The 16,318-nt window shown below is 35.0% G+C and overlaps 1 protein-coding gene across 1 annotated transcript in view; it reads left to right on the forward strand.

Moving 5' to 3' along the window:
• Nucleotides 1-16,318, forward strand: part of Faf1 (Fas associated factor 1) — a 296,484-nt gene that overhangs the window by 76,955 nt on the left and 203,211 nt on the right. Inside the window, exon 6 of the mRNA XM_051171269.1 lies at nucleotides 3,905-3,996. Coding sequence (XP_051027226.1) covers nucleotides 3,905-3,996 — 92 coding nt within the window. The remainder of the gene's footprint in view (nucleotides 1-3,904; nucleotides 3,997-16,318) is intronic.

Here is a 16,318-nt window from a genome sequence, read left to right on the forward strand (position 1 = left end):
TTTGAAGTGGTGGGAACAGCCCTGTTTCCCAAGCCAGCCTCTCAGATGAGCTCAAACAACATAACGTACATTTCCCCTTCCTAGGTGTTAGACTTACGGATGTGCAGTTACCATAGCAAACTCTGTGCTCACATATTTCCCGGCCGTCTCAGACAGACATGTTTTAATGAGAACTCTTGATTCTCTCCTATGTTGTTTTTTACCTGTTTTCCTCACTATGTCAGCCTTGTGTAGCCAGTAGTAAATGAAAAATTATGACCACGAGTCTTCCTTTATCTCACAACACCTCACAAAATATCATAAAGGATACTTTGGTATGCCCTATTTATTATATTTCTAAAATACTTTAAATGTTTTTTAATTTTTAAAGATTTATTTATTTATTTTTCATTCATACAGTATTTAGCTGCATGTGTGCCTGCCTGTTAGAAGAGGGCACCAGACCTCACCATAGATGGTTGTGAGCCTCCATGTGGGTGCTGGGAACTCACATCCGGACCTTTGGAACAGCAGCCAGTGCTCTTAACCTCTGAGCCCTCTAAAATATTTCTTAACCAAGGATTCTCTTCATTATTTTTTATTGCAACCACCTAATCTAGACTGTTAATATCTCTACTTGGACTAATGTCACCAGTGTTTTTTAGCTTCTTTTTATGGGTACTTCTAGTTTGTTTTCTGCTTAACAGACAGAATGATCTTTTAAAAACATAAGTTGAAGTATATTGCCCTTTTGTTGAAATACGGTTTTACCCCTTTCTCAGCCTTACAGTACCTCTTGAGCCTTTCTTACCCTCATCAATGCCATGGGTCATTTAAAAATCTCTCTACTAGGATCAAGAATTTTACACAATCCCTGATAGATACTGTTCAATTCTCTGTAATCATTATTACCTCCAAATCTTTACATAAGGGTCACCCCCCACCATCCCCAAAGGCTCTTTTCTGTCATTTGAGTTTTAGCTTTTTGCTACCTCTACAACAGACATGTCTCATTTGATTCTTATCCCGTGATTCTCTACCATAATATTTTAAGAAGAAGACAGGCCATATTTGTTTCTATCACCAGTGTATATAGAATTCTTGGTATGATTGGTATCAAATAATGGTTGATAGATGAATAATTGGCCTAAAGAAAGGGTCCATTTTATTTAACCATGCCATATATGCTTTGATGGGTAAAATTTAATGGAGAATCATTGGGTGATAGATTGACAAAAATTGATAATGACTTGATCGAGTGCTAAGAGTATTTCTCTGTAGTCCACAAAGTAATGAAAGAAAAAGGTAAAGATAAATTTCGTATGTGTTTGTGTGTGTGTATACATATATGTATATATTTCCATATATACACACATATGTATGCACTCTGTTTGCGTGCTAACATTATTGAGATAACACATCAATTTCAAAAGTGTGTTATATATTTGACATAAAATTTCAGACTTTGGTGTGTCGTGGTAGGTTGTAATCTTATAGATAATTGTGTATTGCTGTGTTTATTTTTCAAACCATGCATCATAAACCATTAATAGGTTGTGAAGTTAATTGAATGGGTAATAGACAACATGAAAATAAAGGAGGAGAAGTGAAAGAAGTGAAATACAACAAAAATGTCATTCTAATGTAAATAATTAGGGTATTTATTTTTATTTAAGACTGCACTTAGTAAGATGGGCCCTCTCATGGAGCAGTTAAAAGTTCTTCCTGTGGCCTGCTTGGGTAAGATCACCTTTCTCCAGGTGTCTTTTTTTCCATCTGCAGAACTAAGGAATCCTTACTGAAGGGTTCCTTAAGCACTCCTTGCTTCTTTAACACTTACAGCCTTGCCATTGTTTGTTTTGACTCTACCAGGATGGACTTTGCTACTCTTACCCACTTAAGCCAATCACTGTAAGGAGTCTGAGATTTCTAAATCACTCCTCTCCTGAATCTTCATACACTGTACAGCCTATACCTGTCTTGTTTTTCCTTCCTTTACAGTGCCATAAGCCTTTTGGTACGTGCTGTGGAACTAATCCATCATTAGCAAAATTTATTAATCTCTTCCATGTACATTTCCTGTACTGTCTTTTTTCTGAGTGAAAGCCATCTTCCTCAAGAAGTTGGTTTCTTTGTAGTCTTCTTAGTATTTTTATTTTGTCAGTCCTCATATAATTAGAGTAACTATTAAAATATGTCTTCATTTTTAGCTTTAGATAATTATCTGTCTTTCCTATCAGAATTTCTTAAGCTTTAAATTTATGTCAAAAGGTTTTATCTCCTTTTTATAACTTACTGAGGTTACCTCCCCTTATTTCCTTATGATTGCTAACTTCTGGTTTATAATTACTCTTTGTCATAATTCTTATTAATTTAATTCTAAATTCTAGCAAGACTTAGACAATAAAAAACAAGATTTATTTTATTTTTTGCTTGTGTCTTATACTTGTGGGTGTAACTGCCTCCAGAAGCTAGAACAACAGGGTGTTGGATGCCAGGAGCTGGAGTTACAGATGCTTGTAAGCTGCTCAGCCAAAGCAATGGGAACCAAACTCAGGGTCTTTGCAAGAGCAGCAAGAACATTTAACTGCTGAGCAGTCTCCAACACATCTTTTACATTTCAGTATCTTGTAATTTATTCTTAACCTTGACGACTTAGTTACTTGGACCTTTTTCCTACTAAAATCACTCACTACACTTTGCTTCACTCATCTCTTCATGATCTTAATATTCTACTAACAATGGCCAAAGCTTTCATCTTAATTTCAAGTTCCTTTTGCTATTTTGTTTATTTTTGCTGAACAGTTTTCACCTTTTAATTCATTTCTGTTAATTCTAGCTCCAATTGTCCTCCCAACTCATGCCTTCAATCCATTATTTCTGTCATCTTTAAAGTTGTATTTATTTATTTATTTAAACATTTGTACTGGCTGTTTTCATCTGAAGTGCTTTTTGTCTGTGTATTTTTGTTTGTTGCCTTGCTACCTCAAATCTTTGCTCAGGGAGCACAGACTCTGATGATCCAAGTTAAATTACAAAGCTCTCCTAACTTGTAGTCTTCATCCGCATTCCTTGCCTTATCTTCAGTTAAACAACCACATCAACAGCAAAACTATCGCCTTCTAATTTTCAATTTTACTTTAATCCTACTAAAACATAAGCACTGCCATGTCCTGCTCCCCTCCCCCAAATCAGGACTATACTAGGTTATACTAGCCACTCTTGTCACTAGGGTGGTCTTGGTACGGGGTCGGGGGGTGTAATGCAGTGAAATTCTGTAAGTAAAACGCATGCCCTGAGTGCATGATGCGAAAATCAATTTCCTCATATGTATAACTGTCAGACAGCATGTTAGCAAGTGCTTACCATTAGATTGGGAGTCTAATATGTATGAGTTTTGTGACAGTGAATAAATAAGTGTGTATGGGTGCTGAGATTTAACAACAACAACAACAACAACAAAAAATCTCTAGAGTCAGAATAAACTGATTCTTACTCCATATCCAAGTCACATAAACTCTTAGGCTGCAGCTCGTCATCATTAAGAATCCTTGCCTTGAGGTACTTTGTATGATATTTTTCTAGGTCTAAAAAAATTATTGAAAGCCTACATTACTAATTTTTTGTTATACTATGAATATAATTCAGTGGAGAAATTAATGACTCTTAATTGTGCTCTTTTCTGTATGCATCTCTTATGAGCTAAAAGTTGTTACCGTGCTGTAATGCTCAGATTTGTGTTAATTTGCAATAAAAGTAGCAGAAACAAAATGGTTGAATTTAGTTGCTCTTCTGTTATATTTAGGAAATTACCAAAAGATGAAAGACCAGCCTAAAAGTCGCAAACATTCAAGAATTATAAAAATTAATAATGTATAAAGTCAACATTTATTTTTGTTTTCTCTCCTTTTTTCCCCTATTCCAGACGGTCTTAAAATCACTACACTTGCCAAAAAACAACAGTCTTTATGTTCTTACACCAGACTTGCCACCACCTTCATCATCTAGTCATGCTGGGTAAGGTATTTACTTTTCCTGGAAATCTGAAAGGAAAAATTTGATGACAATTTCTATAAGTTGTATGTAACTATAACAAGTGAAATTTTTATGTAAGCTTTAACTTAGTAGCAACTGTTAAGTGTATCAGTTTTCACAATATTTGGATTAGATTACTCATTAATTTTTGTAGAAGCCTCTTTCAAAGAACATGTTGGAAAATGCCTGTATGTTAAAAGTAATCAAAAGAGAAAAGAGCTGTTGTTCAGTGCTACCTACTGTACTCAGGATTCTGAGTTCCCTGCCAGTTCCCTAAGGGCTGAGGGGAGCCAAAAAGGCCTTTTTTTCATTGAAGACAAAGGATTAGAGGAAAGAGAAAGAATAAATACAACCCCAGTTTTTTTGTTGCCAAAGAAAAATGAAACTTTGAGGAAAATAGAGTGAGTTCTACAAGGTAAAACTAGAAAAATACTTACTTAGGCTCTCATAGAATTTTTTCTTAGTCTAGAGAGACTTGTTACTTTTAATTGTTGTGGAATTCAATACATGTGTCTAGTGATCCAGGGTACAGTTGCATGTTAATTTATTAATATCAAATGAAGCAAATGACCTGCACATACTGATTGTACTAGTAACAAAACAGTGTTCTGTTTTGTTTTCCTGAGTCTCAAAACTAGTTTTAAGCTGACTTTGGAGTTTCATGGAATTTGTGTCTGACTGCTGATTTTGCAGTTACTAGAATGCCATGCTGGGCTCACAGGAATGGTCATCTTTATTGCCTTGCAGCTGACCTCTGACTGCTGATGGTTTATTCCCTAGGCCTGCAGGACCTACAGCACTGTTGACAAGCAGTGCTTATTGGAGAGTGAAAAGTAGTTTTTAGTTAACTTGATTTTTACCACGTTTCAATGACACTGCTTCATGGGTAGGGACAGTGAGAAAAGCTCGAAGAAAGATAAGTGATGTATTATGAGAGAATATGTGTAGAGACTCATGGGATTAAAAAGGTTGTATGAATACACATTTGAGACCTCCCGTAAAACCAGCTCGTTTTTATAGATGTTTATTCATTTTATAAAATGTGTGAATTTTCTCTCAGAGACAGTATATTCTAAGCTATTTACTAAAACAGGTATAGATTAACCTGCTTTTAAGGTTGTACCGACAAAGCAATTTTCTTTTAACTTTTAGTCAGAATTGTCAAAAAGATTCTACCACCATGTCTTATCTTCCTATCTTGATTTTACTGCCACTAGGGGGTGCCTGCTAGTTGAGTCTTTGTATTGACAATTTCTTTCTGGTACCAAAAATTACAGCAACATGAGTTATAATGTGAACATCTGTAATTGAGTTCAGGATTATTTTAATGTAAAATTTGATTTTTAAAAAACAAAATTTCAAGCTGAGAATTTGAGAGTGAAGTCTTTAGTCATAATCTTTGTGACAGTTGAAAAGCATTTTAAATCCTTTAAGAATAGAGTTCAGTAGTAAATTCAGAGTGAAGCATTATCCCTGTGGCACAACTAGAAATGAAATTGTAATTAATTTTTTTCTTTCTTTTTGTAGTTCATAATAAACTTAGAAAAGGGGAAATGCTGTTTACATGGTTTATATTATTACAGCAGTGGTTCAGTTCATCAATGACTTTTATTAATTACTAGATAAAAGACAAGCTCTGTTCTCATGAGCTTATTACCTATTCATTTAAGATATTGGGCCTTTAAATTTTTCCTTTTCTTTCCAGATAACTTTCTTAGTTATATCTTATTGCTTGCTCTAATCCTAATACTGTTTCATCCAATCTCCTTTGTGGTGTCTGTTCCCCTCATTTGCTCTAAATATTGATATCCTCAAGAAATCTTTTCTCAGAAGTCTCTCTTACTGTACCTTCTCCAGCAATCTGTTTCAACTATTCAGTCTTAAAAAGATGTTTAGATAACTAGAAATTTCTATTTATAAACTTGCATGCCCCAGTTTTCTGTCATATGTAATTCAGAGTTAGGTTTTTAGAACCGACTCATCACTTTCCCGGGGAAACTGTGTAACTGTCCACATAAGATAGTCTCAAGCGAAAACAGTATGAAATGCTGACATAGAGACCAACATGATTATTGTTAAAATGTCATTTGGTTGGGAATTTATTGATTTTGTTACGGTAGATTTTGGTAGAGGAGCAGAACTGAGAATTGGATTTTAGTATATTTTAAAGAATAAGTGAGAAATGAAAACAAGTTACATTCACTGAAACTTGATTGTAAAGGGAAGAAGGTTTAAGAGACAAGAATTATTTGAAATACGAGGAGAACAAGACAGCAAATAGGAACAAGCTGAACAAGTAAGCCAAACAAAGCCTGGTGCCCAGAAGAGTTATGGGAGTGTTAGCTTGCCTGAGCATCTGTGACAGAGCACTGTAAATTGGGTGGCTTAACAACACAGTTTTAGTTCTCTGCATCTGTAGTCCAAGACAGCAATCCACACTGCTGGATGAAGACATTTCCAGAGCTTGTAGATTGTCAACTCGTACAGTATCCTTCCCTGCTTGGCAGGGAGAGAAAAAGTGAGTGAGATGATTTTGTCCTTGCATCTTATTAGAGCACTAGTCCCATTGGATTAAGGCTTCAACCTCATGACCTGAATTATCTTCTTAAGACCGTATTTCAGATACCATGAAATTGGAGTTTAGGGCTTCAACATATGAATTTTAAGGGTAATTACAAGGGTCAATTCTGAAGAGCGAGACAGGATTGGAGTCCAAGATTAAGTATTGAAATCAAGTTAGCTAGCACTTGGAGGCAGTAGAAAAGGTAGACAATTGGTGAACACTTCTGAGTTCTGGAGTTTAAAAGTTATAGTAGTAATGACAAAGTCCAAGTTATGAAAAATGCTAAAATAGAAAAAAATCTATATTACTCAAAGGAGAATAAGGAAATCAAGAAAGTGTAAAATATTTGATGAGTGATGGTGATATAATAATTGTCATTCATGAAGGCTGGCTTTCTGCCAAGCCTTTTGCACACAGTATTTTTCGTAAATCCTTACAGTAAATCATGAACACATATTTTTACCCACATTTTACAATGAGGAAGTTGAGTGAAAGGTGAGGTCTGGAGAGTGCTATGATATGTTTAGTATCTTCTTTGCAGAAGGTAGACATTCTGATTATCTTTAGTCCATATTTAAAAACATAAGCCTAGGTATCAATATCACAACTAACAGTGGTAAACACTAAAAGTAACCTAGATTCATCTAGAAAAAAACTTAGTAGATGTATCAATAGATAAGAATTAAAAAATAAAAAAGATGTATAGGAAAAAAGCAGGAAAAGAGAACAGCATGCAGTGGCAGAACAACTCCAGTATATTAACAGTGTCTTTCAGTAGGGTAGTACTACATTCCCTCAGCCTTGTATGATACTTGTGCCTGCAGTCTCCTTAGTCCCGGGTCTTAGAGGCAGAGCTTGTTGCAACGTAACTCATTAGAGGTCAGCGAGGGTGACATAGTGAGACTTTATAATGGCAAAACAGCAACAACAAACCAAAAAACCCAAGACAGAAATTCTAAACTTGGATCTTCAAAAATTCCTTCACGATATAACAGAGAAAACAGAGGAGGAGGAGGAAATAATAACTTAAATACTCTAGGCTAATATTACCTAAAAAAAATGTAGTGTAATAATGTTAATAATACTTGATCTTCATCTTAAGGCAAATAGCACCAATTTCCCAAGAATATACAATTGTGGACTTGTATGTTCAAATCAGAAGTATTTAACAAAATTACAAAGAAAAATCGAACAGTCATAAAAGTATATCAGATTTATTTACTTATTTTGTAAGCTGTAGAAAATTTGAGCAACTCAAACACACATGAAATACTTTAAAAAAAAAAAAAGACTGAAATGCCAATTTTAAAGAATCATGTTCATAGTTGACCACATTCCTAGACTTTGCTCTCACAAATGATATTTATTTCCCAAAATATTTTAAGAACCTAGTGTTACAGTCAGAACAATTTGATATGATTCTGAAAATAACTTGTCATTTTCCAGTAATAAATTGACATAGTATTTTGAGTATATCATTGTGATTTCTCATGAACTTAAGTTTAATTCTTAACAGCATCATCCTTTCTAAAGTAGGATTTAAAAGTATTAGATTGGTAAATGTTTTTAATAAGAAGTTCTTTAAAAGTAGCTCATTTTAAGAAGATGGCATTTTGGATGAAAAAGAAACCTGTCCCCAATTAAAGAATCAGTGACGGTCACAGCACATCTAATTGGAGTGATGTACCAAATCCATTTATACCGTTTACTGCCTATTGATAGGTTGGTGACTACTGAGATTTGCTTGTTAGCATCACACTTTGAAAAAGAGCTGCAGGTATTCTCTATGATGGGAACTTATTTAATGGACATCCAGAAACTTGCTCACTAATTCACAAAGCAAGAAAGTCAATAAATTGTAAATAAGCATTTTTCTATATATTTTCCCTTAACAGATGGAATTATGTTTATACAGTTTTACTGTTTTGTGCTCGGTGTAGATCACAATGTATCAGTAGCACCACTAATTACCATGTTTTTGATTAATCTTACATACTTCGGTTAAGACATTTTGTTGAATCCAATATATCACTGTATTGATAAACTGTAATTATTGGCATAAGGCCACCTGAAATTTGAAATTATCTTGAAAAATGTTATTAGGAATTATGTAAAAGTGAAATATTTGTTTATCTAGATGTATTTAATTGCCAGCAAAGAAAGCAATTAAAAGTAGCTGCAGACTCAGAGGCCAACCTTTGTTAAACATGGTTTTAAGATTGTTACAGAACTTGTGGTGATGATAACATGGTGTCTTGGAGGATGTTAACAACTGTAGCAGAGTGTTAATTAAGAATGATGTAATCTTCAGTTCAGAATTATTAGTATCATATTAGTTTAGCTGGACAGAAGCAAAACCTAGTTTTGGTTACGATAACAGCTCAAGTCATATTTATAGTGGAAAGATTAACATTTTATTTTTATGCTGTTCCCAAGACAATTTTAAAATCCTCAATGAAATACAATCATATGTAAACATCAAGGCCTTAGCTCATTTACATATGTGCCAGATTTTCAAACTGATTGCTATTTGAACCTAATCTGTCATTGCTGGCTGCATTAGCTACAACAAACATTACATTTACATATTGATTTCTTATTTTGTTTTAGTGTAAATAATCCATAATTATAGTAAATTTGGTCTTTTGTTGACAAGAGCTCATATGACTCTTAAGTTTAGAATGGAAATTTAAATTACCATGTGTTTTGCTTTTTAATTCAAAATCTGATGTATCTCAAAGGATGAAAAGATAATTGTAGATCACAAAATATTAAAAACAGACAAAAGAAAAATTTTAATGCTTAGATACAAATTATATTTTTCTAAAATGATAAACATTTCATTAGAAAAATTTATGGTAATTTAAATAACTTACTGTTCTGGCTTCAGTTATTAGATCCTGTTTAAAAAACAAAATCTGATGTAAATGGATGTAATGATTTTATACTGAGATATAATATCTAGCTCATGAAAATAAATAGCTTGTATAAGTAACAGAATGAAACAAGACTTTCAGTGTCTGTACTGTTGTTAGTACTTGTCCTTATTACATTCATAACTAACGTAAGGAGTATAGTTTTACTACTGACCATGTATAGATGCCATTATACATAAATTATTTTAAGTAACAATGGCAACAAACTCCCGATTTCTATGTAGAATGATCAAAAGTATAATGTATTTTTTTTTTCTGGGTATATTTAGTTGAAAGAGTAGTGGCTACCAGATTACTTAAGTACTTTATTGAGGAAATTTAATTTATATACCATAATTTTCCAATTCTTAAATGTAACAATGCCTAAATTAAACTAATGACAGACTTTTCCTTGATGCAGAAACTACAAAAGACATTACATAGTCAGTTGGATTGTTGTAGCAAAATATGGTAAGGTGGGTAGCTTAAACAACAGGCATTTATTTTTCATACTCATGGATGTTGGAAGAAGTCCAAGATCAAGGTGCCAACAGATTCACTTCCTAGTAAGGGTCTTTATTCTGGCTTGACTAGCTTCTTGCAAAGTCTTCATATGTTAGGATAGAAATAGGTAATTTCTCTCTTAGTTATCTTGTGAGAGTGTTAACCCAGTCATGAGACTCTCATAGTTTAATCTAAATATAGTTACTTTACAAAGCATCCCTTTTCAAATACTGTATGTCATACTAGTCGCACCATGAATTGTGGGGAGAACATGAGCATTTACTTCTAACAGCCCTGAAGTTTAAGAGTAACTTACTTACTTTCTCTCTCTCTCTCTCTCTCTCTCTCTCTCTCTCTCTCTCTCTCTCTCTCTCTCTCTCTTTCTCTCTCTCTCTCTCTCTCTCATTCACTTTATCTAACCTGGGTGTACTTGTAACAGTGAATGTTTTCTCTAGATCTTTTCATACTTTATAGTCAGGCTGGCTATGAGTTAGAATAATTGAATCAGCCAGGCATGGTGGCACACGCCTTTAATCCCAGGACTCAGGGACACAGAGGCAAGGGGATCTCTGTGAGTTCGAGGGGAGCCTGCAGAAATTAAATAAAATAGAACAACCAAATATTTTGTATACTGAAGACTCTGAGAGGGGATTCTGGGTTGGAGGAATTGCTGACAGGATCTTTGATAACTGTTACTATATTTGATTAAGTGCCTACTGATATCACTTTACAACATGACGCTGTGACTAGTTGGTACGAAGAGGTCATTATTTTTATTTTTTAGCAGTTAATATATGCTTTGTAGCTTTCTGGTGATCAGGTGGTATTTCTTTTCAAGGTCAGGAAAATATAATAATTTATAACAATAATATAATGATTTGTTTTACTGTGCATGTGCATGTATGTACCATAGCTCACTCACGTGGTGGTCTGAGGTCTACCAGTAAGGGGAGGAGACTATTCATATATGTTTGCACCATAGTTCACTCCTGTGAAGGTCAGAGGACCACTTGCAGGAGTGTGTGCATGAATATGTGTGCGTGTGTGTGTGTGTATGTGTTTTGTATCCATGCATGTATGCACCATAGCTCTCCCATGTAGTGGTCACAGGACCACCTTGCATGAGGTGGTTGCCTTCCATGATGTTGGAAGTGGTGATAAAATTCAGAATTGTGAGTTGGCAGCAAGTGCCTTTACATACTGAACCATCTCACTGACCATTAAATGCTGTTTCTATATTAGAATGCATCCTTAAGTTAACCTTGAAAGGTATCACTATTTATATTTAAGTATCTTTGAACTTATTTTCTGACTTGCTGATGTGCTCTCTGAATGTGAAAGAAATTAGCAAGATAGTGAGGGCTATATAATTTTTTTTACTATTTTTTCATCAGTAATCATTAACAATATATGCCATTATATGCTCATATGCATAAAAATGCCTATATTAAAATTTTAGATTTATTATAGGGGTTTCTGTACTAAGGTTTATATTTACCTGATTTTCTTCTTTAAAAAAGTGATGAATGTAAGAATTAAGCTGAATTAACATGGCATTAGCATTTGCTCAAAGGCAAGTATCTTACAGATGATTTTCTGGTTCTTGGCATTTTAGCTGTATTGGAATGAGCTTGTTCCAGAAATAATCTGGTTTTGAAAGAAGAAGCTGGAGAGTTGTGGACTAAAAAGAGTAAAGACATTTTGCTGAAATTATCTCTACACATGGATTACCAGCTTAGATATTAATACCTAATTATAATACTAAGACTTTGGGGGAATTGGCTACCTATCCAATTTTTTAGAGTTGCCTCCTCCTAGTTTTAAAATTAAGACAGTAGTTGGTGCAGTTACTTGTTCCTTTTACCTCAACTGTTAGGCTGAGACAGAGGGATCATTTGAGTCTAGGAGTTTGGAGCCATATCCAGGCATTGTAGTAATGCTGGTTCTTAAAGAAAAGTTGATGAATGTATTAAAATAATTATGATAGGATATATGTAAAAATGCTTATTATTTTGCCTATTAGATGTTTAATATGGTTAGCTCCCATTTGTTTTTTTGTTTTGTTTTGTTTTGTTTTTTTTGATTTGTTGTAAACAGTCATTACCTTAGGCAAATGTTGCTTATTCTGATTACATTTTATATTTTAAACTATTAGTCTGTCAGCTAAGGCAAAGACTAATAGTTTTTAGTAACCCTTGCTGTTTGTGGAAAGCAAAAATATGTCCGTGTTGATAAGTACAAATAATCCTGTTTGAAAGAAAAATCACAATGGAGAAACACAATAAAGGTAGTATATATGTTATATTGATATAGAAGCACTTCTTTCATTGAGTTCACGTTTATACTGCTTTTGAATTTGCCTGTTTGAAGGCTGGTGAGATAGCTTAGGTAGAGCACTTGATGCCAAACCTGAGTACCTGAGTATAATCCATGGACCCACATGGTGGAAGGAAAACTCATTCTTCAGACTGTCCTGTGACCTCAGTTTGTATACTGTGGTCCACACATTCCCCCTGTAAATTAATTGTATTTTTAAATTCTTTTTTTTTTTTGAGATGATAACATAGTTACATTATTTTCCCCGTACCTTTCCTCCCTCCAAACCGTCCATGTACTCCTCCTAGCCTTCTTTCAAATTCATGACCTCCTTTTTAGTTATTGTTAACATGCATATATGTGTATGTACAAAAATATTCCTAAATAAAAGTCTTGCTCAGTCTCCCCCCGCCACCATGTGTTTGTGAATGTGTGTGTGTGTGTGTTTGTGTATGTGTGTGTGTATATATATAAAACCTGCTCAGTGTGTAAATGCTGCTTGTATTCATATATGTTTTCAGGGCTGAACATTTCGTATTGGATAACCAATTAGTGTACCCTTCTGCTCTCAACTCTCCTTAGTTGCCTGTAGTTCTTTGTGTAGGGTTGGAACCTCTTCGGCTTTCTTGTATGGTGACTTCTGGTACCATACATAAAATATTTTTTAAGTAAACATAAATTTTACCTATTTGCTTTTACACTTTCTTTCTAAATTGAAGAGAAAATATGCTATTTAAAAGGATTGCATTATTTTCTACCTGTTCATTTTGTTTGACAGTCTTCCTTAGAGTTTAAAGGTCTATAATTGAAATAGAATGGATGACTTTGCATGTTGAGGAGAAGCTGCTAGAGCATGCATGGACCTAACTATGGCTGACTCAGCTGCCTATTACAAGACACTATTAGGGAGAAAATGCCTAGATGCGGTGACTGAGGTTCCAGTTTAATTTGCAAGATTTACCAGGTAGTAGCAATTAGCTCAGGTAACACGTTCAGATTATTAAAACAACACATTCTTTACAGCTTTCTTCCCTTGTCTGAAGGAAAATAAAAACAAAACAACTCACAAAACATTTTGTTCATATTAGTTTCTGTGGGAAGCATCTATGATTTAGTTTAAATATTTTTAATTGATTGATTAATTCATCGGTTTTTTGAGACAGGGTTTCTCTGCAACAGAGCCCTGGCTGTCCTAGACTTGCTTTGTAGACCAGGCTGGGATCAAAGGCATGCATCACCACACCTGGTGTTATTTAAGTATTTTTTAAAGTTTCTGTAGCTAACAATATAGGAAAATCAATATTAGAATTTGTGCCACATATGAAAATGTATGCCTGCCTATTTTTCAGCAAACTCAGCAAAGGCAGAAATACGATCTTAAGTGGGCTCACATCCTTCATGTGCAAAAGGCAAATCATGACTGTAATTTCTGTAGTTAGACCAGAAAATAAGTTACATATTTATGTATGTGACATTGAGCTAGAAAAGTAGTGTCAATTTCCTTTGTGAAATGGAAGCAACTATAATAATTTCATGTAGTTGGTATGAAGTTTTTAATACTTCATATGTTGTAGTACTTGGAATACCAACTTTTAAATTGTTGACATTGAAGCAAATGGCCCAGGCTAGATAGAGGATGTTGCTATCAGATAAAGTATTTCCCCTAGGATCGTGAATATGGTAGATTAATTTGAAACAAGACTTTTACGAAATCACTCCTCCCACAAAATAAAAAACAAAAGAAAAACCAGACAACTATGATTTTGGGCAATGTTAAGTTCAATATACAAGTATGCTTCATGATTAGATAGAGTGTGTGCGCATGTGAGCGAGTGTGTGTGTGTGTGTGTGTGTGTGTGTGTGTGTGTGTGTGTGTGTGTAGGTTTTTCACTTGTGCATGGAGCCAGAAGTCATATTTTGAGGGTGTCTTCCTTTCTCGTTGTCGTCGTCGTCATCATCATTGTCATCATCATCTCATCATGAAACTGGAGCTTACTATTTGGTATAGGTCGGTTGCTCAAGTAACCCCTGTAATATTCCTGTCCATACCCTGCCCCACGTCCGTTTCTGAGATTTTGGCTCCTAGGCTGCCTTTTACCTGGATGCTTGGGGTATGAACTCAGATTTTCATTGTGCCAAAAGTACTTAACTTACTGGTCTATATCCCCAAATCTATCAAAAAAGGTTTTCCCCCTCTACAAACTCAAAAATCATGAAGAATAACTGCCAAAAAAGCAGCGTAGATCTTTTTGTCAGCCTTGCATGGTCAGTGCCAAATTTTTAAAGTCTGAGCATTTCTTGTGTTCTGTTTTCAGTCTTATAATATGCTACCTTATAACTTAATGCAATAAAAAAATCACTCTTGGCTTTTTAAAGTTTAGTATTCATAGTCCTATAAAGGAAGAATTTATCTTTTTTTCTTTTCAGAAGAGGAAACTGATTATTTTCAGAGTAGTCGTGTCTAAGATGGGGCTTTATATATTTTAGGCACTCATCAAATCCTACTGGTAGAATGATTGACTTGCCATGGTCAAATAGCTGACCTTGGTAGAGTGGAAGTGCAGATCTGGCTCCTTAATTCTCTAGCAGTTTAAGGCGTGTGCCTCTCTCTGTGTATGTGCTCCATCTCCACAGCTGCCCAGAAACTGGAACTGACTGAAATGGTTTTCTTCTAAATAGTATGGGAGTTGAAGCAGGTCCTGTCAACTATCAAAATCAAGAAACAAATAGAAGAAATTGCATAAAGGCAATCACAAAAGAGTACACATAATTATAAATTCAATTCTAAAGATAAAATAGTAAAGATTGTGAAATTCTGAGTTCCTTAGCTTAGCTTTTATAGTCTTTCATCGTAGTCCCCTCTTTTTTTTTAATGAGGAAGAAAGTTTTGTTTGACTCATAGTTTCAGAAGTGTTCACTCATGTTTGACCCTGTTACTCTTGAGTGTCTCGCAAGGCAGTATAGGGATGAGTAGGGATGGATGGAGAGGGAGAGAGTAAGAGAAGCCAGGATGTCCCTAGTCCCCTTCAAGGGCAGGCCTCCTATATGACCATAACCTGCTTTCTGGAAATAGGCCCCACCTCCTAAAGTTTCTATTGCCCCAAAATGCCACCTTCTGGATATCAAGCCTTCAACACAGGTGTCTGTTTACATCTCAGATCCAAACTTTAACACCTTGTCTCAGGGTTAGATTAAGGGAAATCCCAAATTTGAGATTTTTCTTGAAGCTTGTTTCAGTGTGTGGACAGTAGCTTGCTTGGAAGAGTCACGCTCTGGTGGCTCCCGGGCTTCATGGGAGGCTGTGTCTAGTCTCAGTGTGAGGAAGGGCTGAAGGAATTGAAATATCTCTCTCCCTTGCTTCTGCTCTTTGGCCCAAGGGAAGAAGAATCTTGTGCACTTAACCTATCAGACTTATCTCTCACTCCTTCAGGGTAGTCATATTGAGCCTTCTGATGTTGCCAGCACATGGCCTGTTTTTAATGGCCTTTATGTACTAGTGTCTCGGCTTTGGCATGGCAGAACCCACTCTTCCAGTTGAAACAGTTACTTTAGTTGCTTTATACTGGGCTCTATTGATTTTTCTCCTCACCATTAATCTGCTTTAAACTGAGTCCTCTTTTGCTTTGTTTCATCTGAATATCTTCCATATGCTGTATGCTATTGACTCTTCTGCTCTTATATCTGTTAATTGGCTGTTTTTGTTTTCTAGTTGTCTTTTAGTCTTTCTGAGAGAGCATGGAGTCACACATAGCCCATGCTAACTTCAAACTTGCCTTGTAACCGAGGATGACTTTGAGCTCCTGACTTTACTGCTTATACTTTTTACTTGGCCTTTAATACTTACTTACATCCAACGATATTGTATATAATATTAAAATTTCTTTTTGTGTTTCTAATATGCAGTCAAACTTAACATATCTAAAATTTCACTCTCAATTTTCCTACCCAGTTGTCTTTGTTAAATAAAATTCCAGCCTTCTCTTTGCTCAGACTGGAAAATTAGGGG

The sequence above is a fragment of the Acomys russatus genome, chromosome 29 (assembly GCF_903995435.1).
Source record: "Acomys russatus chromosome 29, mAcoRus1.1, whole genome shotgun sequence".
NCBI classification, from domain to species: Eukaryota; Metazoa; Chordata; class Mammalia; order Rodentia; family Muridae; genus Acomys; species Acomys russatus.